General features: G+C 47.4%; 1 protein-coding gene across 6 annotated transcripts in view; it reads right to left on the reverse strand.

Moving 5' to 3' along the window:
• Positions 1 to 6,297, reverse strand: part of PDLIM1 (PDZ and LIM domain 1) — a 79,663-nt gene extending 73,366 nt beyond the window's left edge. Inside the window, exon 1 of one of the 6 annotated variants that reach the window (XM_044296086.1) lies at positions 5,913 to 6,297. In XM_044296086.1, coding sequence (XP_044152021.1) covers positions 5,913 to 6,008 — 96 coding nt within the window. In that variant the 5' untranslated portion in view covers positions 6,009 to 6,297. The remainder of the gene's footprint in view (positions 1 to 5,912) is intronic. The other 5 variants (XM_044296088.1, XM_044296087.1, XM_044296091.1 and 2 more) reach the window with 5 other exon arrangements.
• Positions 6,298 to 6,989: the final 692 nt, after the last annotated feature.

Genomic DNA, 6,989 nt, shown 5'->3' on the forward strand with positions numbered 1-6,989 from the left:
TTCCCATTATTTTTTTAATCCACTTCTGGCTTTGGCTGCAAAACGTGAAAGTTATTCTGCCTCAAAACCTCCTCCAAAAAACTCTGTGTGAACCTACGCTAAGGCCCCTTTCACACGGGCGAGTATTCCCCGCTGATGCGATGCGCGAGTTGAACGCATTGCACCCGCACTGAATACCGACCCATTCATTTCTATGGGGCTGTTCACATGAGCGGTGATTTTCACACATCACTTGTGCGTTGCCTGAAAATCGCAGCATGCTCCTCTTTGTGTGTTTTTCACGCAACGCAGGCCCCATAAAAGTGAATGGGGTTGCGTGAAAATCGCAAGCATCCACAAGCAAGTGCGGATGCGGTGCGATTTTCACGCACGGTTGCTAGGAGACGATTGGGATGGAGACCCGATCATTATTATTTTCCCTTATAACATGGTTATAAGGGAAAATAATAGCATTCTGAATACAGAATGCATAGTACAATAGCACTGGAGGGGTTAAAAAATAATAATAATAATTTAACTCACCTTAGTCCACTTGATCGCGCTGCCCGGCATCTCTTCTGTCTCCTTTGCTGAACAGGACCTGTGGTGACGTCACTCCGGTCATCACATGTTCCATCACATGATCTTTTACCATGGTGATGGATCATGTGATGTCCAGAGTGACGTCACCACAGGTCCTGTTCAGCAAAGGAGACAGAAGGAGATACCGGGCTAAGCGATCAAGTGGACTAAGGTGAGTTAAATTATTTTTTAACCCCTCCAGCGCTATTTTACTATGCATTCTGTATTCAGAATGCTATTATTTTCCCTTATAACCATGTTATAAGGGAAAATAACACAATCTACAGAACACCGATCCCAAGCCCAAACTTCTGTGAAGTTGCACTCGCGCGGAAAAATCGCGTGTCTTCCCGCAACGCACCCGCACATTTTCCCACAACGCCCGTGTGAAAGAGGCCTAAGACTCTGCACCATGGAGCAGGACATAGGCATTACATGTGCCTTCATATGGCACTGTATTACCAAGCTATTCAGACATAGAAGCAATACTTTGAGGGGGAAATAACGCTATAATAAGACATCAGATATAGTATTCCATTTTTTTCTGTTGGAATCTTGAAATTGGAGACATACAGAGGTACACTATGGCCCTGTAGACTTCTACTCGATGGCTGTACAGAGCCATAGTACACTTAAGGGCTTAAAGCGGTTGACCACCTATGGGGCAAGGCAATTCCACCCCTCCTGGGGAGACCTGCAAAGGGAAGCATACTTACTTGCCTTCTGGTGCTGGGTCCCAGCTCCTTTGCTCCCCGGTCGCTTCACTGGGTGCCCTGCTGTCAACATCCAGTTTGCCACAGCAGCGGCGACCTGCTCCCCTTGCATCATGTCAATTGGTCACATGATGCAAAGAAAGCAAGTCACCTCTGCAGCCACTGATAGGCTGCAGCAGTGAAAAACCAGATGTTAATAGTAGTGGAGCCAAATGAAGCAGCCAAGGCTGGAGAGCGAAGAAGACATGAATCAGCACCGGGGAGCATGTAATTATGTTTCCCTTTGCAAGTCTCCCCAGGAGAGAGATTGCCAAAACCCATCCCCACGGTTGGCCAACCCTTTTAGTCAGAGTTATTTCTGCAGTAAAATACTTTTTCGTATTGACTTATGTTTTACTCCTATTGCATGTGCTGAGTGTTCTCATGATAAGTCTTGGCCTGTCTGATATTCAGATTTACACTTCTGTTCATGCCAAACTGATGAGCTCACTTGGATCTCTGCCAAGCTATATTTCTAAACCACCTTCCTAAGGTCAAGATTACAGTGACAACACGATTCCTGTAGAATCAAGAACGGCCAATGATAAGTTCATGGTTTATTTTTCTAAAAGATAATAATGAATACTAAGGCTGCTTTCACACTAGCGTTCGCTGGTCCGTTCGTGAGCTCCGTTTGAAGGGGCTCACGAGCGGACCCGAACGCAGCCGTCCAGCCCTGATGCAGTCTGAATGGAGCGGATCCGCTCAGACTGCATCAGTCTGGCGGCGTTCAGCCTCCGCTCCGCTCGCCTCCGCACGGACAGGCGGACAGCTGAACGCTGCTTGCAGCGTTCGGGTGTCCGCCTGGCCGTGCGGAGGCGTACGGATCCGCCCAGACTTACAATGTAAGTCAATGGGGACGGATCCGTTTGAAGATGTCACCCTGTGGCTCAATCTTCAGGCGGATCCGTCCCCCATTGACTTTACATTGAAAGTCTGGACGGATCCGTCCGAGGCTATTTTCACACTTAGCTTTTTTTAGCTAATATAATGCAGACGGATCCGTTCTGAACGGAGCCTCCGTCTGCATTATTATGAGCGGATCCGTTCAGAACGGATCCGCCCGAACGCTAGTGTGAAAGTAGCCTAATGAATGCAACTATTCTCTATAAAAGAGGTCGTCCGGCCTTTACTAGGTAATGGTCCATCCTCTGACTAGGCCATCACTAGCTGATCAGTCCCCGACCCCCGCCTATCAGCTGTTTAGGTGCAGCTCCGTCACATCACTCCGATCATCACATGGTACGTCACATGATCTTTTACCATGGTGAATCACCATGGTAAAAGATCATGTGACGTACCATGTGATGACCGGAGTGACGTCATCAAAGGTCCTTTACCTGTATTTAATGCTCATCAAAAGGTCCTTTACCTGTATTTAATTCTCACCACAGGTCCTATTCAACAAAGGTGACAGAAGGAGATGCCGGGCTTCACGATCAAGTGGACTAAGGTGAGTTAAATTATTATTTTTTAACCCCTCCAGCGCTATTTTACTATACATTCTGTATTCAGAATGCTATTATTTGCCCTTATAACCATGTTATAAGGGAAAATAATAATGATCGGGTCTCCATCCCGATCGTCTCCTAGCAGCCGTGCGTGAAAATCGCACCGCATCCGCACTATCTTGCGGATGCTATACGATTTTCACGCACCCCATTCACTTCTATGGGGCCTGCGTCGCGTGAAAATCGCACAATATAGAGCATGCTGCGATTTTCACTCAACGCACAAGTGATGCGTGAAAATCACCGCTCATGTGCACAGCCCCATAGAAATGAATGGGTCAGGATTCAGTGCGGGTGCAATACGTTCACCTCGCGTATCGCACCCGCATGGAATACTCGCCCATGTGAAAGGGGCCTAAGATTTCTCCTGTGTATCCCCCATACTCTGGAACTCGCTACCCCAACATATCAGACTCTCACCTACAGTGGAATCCTTCAAAAGAAACCTGAAAACCCACCTTTTCAGACAAGGCTACAACCAGTGACCCTGCTGCCTCTATACCGCCATGACCAGATTTACCCTCACCTACTGTGTCCTTCTCTCATACCACGTAGATTGTAAGCCCTCACGAGCAGGGCCCTCTCTCCTTCTGTACCAGTCTGTAGCTCGTCTTTTTCATGCTTAGTGCAATTGTCTGTATTATGTATGTATGCCCCTTATCATATGTACAGCGCTATGGAATGAATGGCGCTTTAATAATAAATAATAACTAAATGACCGCCGAGACTCCCACTAATCCCCAAAACGGGGGTCCTGTTCCCCCCACAGCTGTACTTTGCTGTCTCTGGTGGTCGGATCGAGTATGAATGGGGCGCAGGGCTCACAATCACAGATGGAAATGACTGATCAAACACTTACCAAAATACTAATGTGAAAGAAGCCTTACACGGTTTAGCACGTGCAGTGACCCATCACTGCTAAAGGGTTAATATTATAGTTCATTACTAAAGTGGTTGCAGTGTTCACTGCGATACTGAATATGACCTTTGCACTACATAACCCAAGGAGGCTATGTACATAGGTAGGAAACAGCAGTTTTCTTCCGTCTGATTCTTGGCGTATTTGCCGGAATGCGGACGGATCTCCGCCGGTCTTCATTATAATGAATGGGGCTGGACGGGGCCTTACAAACCTGCTGCAACAGCCTGCCGAATCTCAGACACTGGTGTGCAACTAGCCTTACAGCTGCCGGATTATGGGCTGGTTCTATTCCCCCCCCTGGCTATCATTACGGAGTTCCCAGCAGGCCAAGCTAGAGCGAGTAGGATCGATTAGCAACAGTGAGGACTATGATGACTACCCTCATTGCCACCACTCCCATCCTCTCCACGCCCCCTCCTCCTTCAGGCCTGTGCATTGTACATGCTGCACACCTGATACAGGGATATAACGCAGACTACAGGCCCCTATACACATTAGTGTATTGTCAGCCGAGTTGTCCAACACTCTGATAAGTATGAGGACCTCCCGACAGATGATGTCAGGGGAGAGGAATATTTTCACCTGATTCTTTTGCTCTCCTGGGAGATAAGCCACCACCAGAAGTTTCTGGTCACAGCTTTCGCCGGCATTCGGTCGAGATAAACGTGTAGGTGTATGGTGGAGCCGGGAGGGAATCAGGAGAGATAGCCATTGTTTAGGCAACAGCTACTTAATGTGTATGCCCACCTTTAGGGTATGTTCACACAGAGTTTTTGTGGCATCACCTTCACCCTGAAAACGCCTGCAAAAAACATATCCATTGACTGCTTGTTCATTTACATCTTGTGGTTTTAAAACAAAGTAATGGCAAAAAAAAAAAGTGACATGTTCATTGTTGGAGCAGATTCCGGGTCATCCACATTCAATCTTTCCATTGAAATGGGCAGGGTTAAAAAGTGTCAAAAACTGCACACAAAAAGAAACACATCGAAAAATGCATCAGAATAAAAAGAGCCGCTAAAAAACACTGAATCCTGAAGTAGAATCCATGTCAGTCCATTTCAGCAAAGAAAATCTTCAGTGTGAACATAGCCTTAAACTAATAGCAGGTCACAAGTGTTGCCTAAAAATATCACGATTGTGTGGTCACAGTGAAGCCTCTCCCTGAAACAGGCGTCTGGCGCACATACGTTGCTGTACACAGTTAGTGGATTGGAGTTTAGTGCACCATGGTGCCGTCAGTTTATTGCCTCATTTACTGTAAAATTGCAGCAATTGCTATGTTTTAAGGCAATAAACCGCAATGTGATCACATGCTGGGGGTCATTTACTAAGGGACTTGTGACTATTTTAGTCCTTTATTTAACTGGCTGTGCAACAGTATTTAGTCGCACGACCAGTATCACCCCATGTTCGGCAGCTGGGCAGGAGGGGGTCGTGCGGGGGCCATGGCAGGGTGGGAACGCTGGCCCATGCAAATTTACCAACATTTCACTTTACAGGCGTAAAAGTTGGCGAATAACTACGCCGGCCAGTTGCTGGAGTCGTCTTTTTTTTTTTTTTGCCTGGTGAAAGTACTGCCATAAATGCACCTCATTATAAATGAGATTAAACATACGGCAGCGCAAAAGGGGAAAATAAGACTGGTGCGAAAAGCCGGTCTTAGTAGATGTGCCCCACCATGTGCATACTTTACTGTGACGATCTCCCACCATCACACAGTGCAATAGTCACAAGTCAATACAGTGAGCGCCGGTCCTAAAAGAAACAATCCATCATAACACTTGATCCTTTTTGAAAAACTCCCCGACTAATACGCTCAGTGCCCCTCACGGCGAATTGTCATTCATCACTCCGTCTACACTTTAACGATCTATGAGACTGTGAAAAATTCAGCCAATTTTATTTCTTAGCGGTTTTTGGTTGATTAAGGCAATGGTTAACACTCAGCTAGCTGATAACAGCCCAGCATACCGGTCATCCCCCGCCCGTCAGTGCATTGTATGAGCAGCCACAGGTGTCTGTAGTGTAACATAACCGTTCAATGGGTGGCGATTGCCAAATTCACAATATTCTACTTCGACGGAGTGTGAAGAAGTTTAGTGCATTGCATCCCCCGGATGGACAGAGACACAGCTGTTGGCTGAGGACAAGGCGGACACTTACCCTAGAGATGGTTAAAGGTTGATCAAAGTCTTTTCCTCCCACCAGCCTGAATCCCCAAGGCGCTGGCCCTTTTAGAGTGATGCGCTTGGTTGTCATTATGAAGCTACAGGGACTATATAGAGACGGTTTCCTTGATTTCAGTTCCTTCCAGGCACAAGCAGTGGATGTTCCTGTGCAGCAGGAGCTTTTCCTGATTACTGAGCTTCTAGCACAGAGGGGTGTGGTGTCTGACAGCCAGAAACACCCATACAAAGGCTACAGGCTCTACAAAGTCAGGGGATGGATGGGACTCTCTTTGTGTTGGGATGGTCCCGTCACATGCCCTCCCCTCTCTGACACTGCACTGTTTCCTTGTATGGAAGAGCAGGGATCCCAAACCCAGGAAATGTTTACACCGCTCTGCATTCCTGCCCCATCCTACCTCCCAAATACTTCCATGGGATTAAGCAAGAGCCCCCTGCTGCACCTTCCAAGCCCCCTGTGCAGCAATGCCCCTGCCTATAGAGCTGTAATGCAGCAGCTGGAGGGGGTGGTGACGTCATCAGAGTCAGGGAAATGAAGAAAGATCCTGCTCTGTCTACAAATACCGAAGAAAGATCCCCTGAAGATCTTGTTTAGGGCTCATGCACACGAACGTGCCGCGTTTGCGGTCCGCGAAACGCGGATGTCGCCCGTGTGCGTTCCGCAAATTGCGTAACAGCACGGGCAGCCCATTATCGCAATGCCTATTCTTGTCCGCAAGAATAGGACATGGTCAATTATCATTTTTTTTACAGGGCCACGGAATGGAGCAACGGATGTGGACAGCACACGGAGTGCTGTCCGCATCTTTTGTGGCCCCATTGAAGTTAATGGGTCCGCATCCGAGCCGCCAAAAATTAAAACATTTGAGGGGGTTGAATAGCAGTTCTGAAATGTATCAAACTTGACCAGGGTTCCACGGCGATGAAATAACTGCGATGGTTGCGCTATATCATTCGCACGGCATTGCCATGTGCATGGAGCTTGTGGATTTACTATTGCATCTGTGCCTAAAATCTGTTTAAAAAGTGGTGTAATTTGGCGCTGCTGGGGTTT

The sequence above is a fragment of the Bufo gargarizans genome, chromosome 6 (genome assembly GCF_014858855.1).
Source record: "Bufo gargarizans isolate SCDJY-AF-19 chromosome 6, ASM1485885v1, whole genome shotgun sequence".
NCBI lineage: Eukaryota > Metazoa > Chordata > Amphibia > Anura > Bufonidae > Bufo > Bufo gargarizans.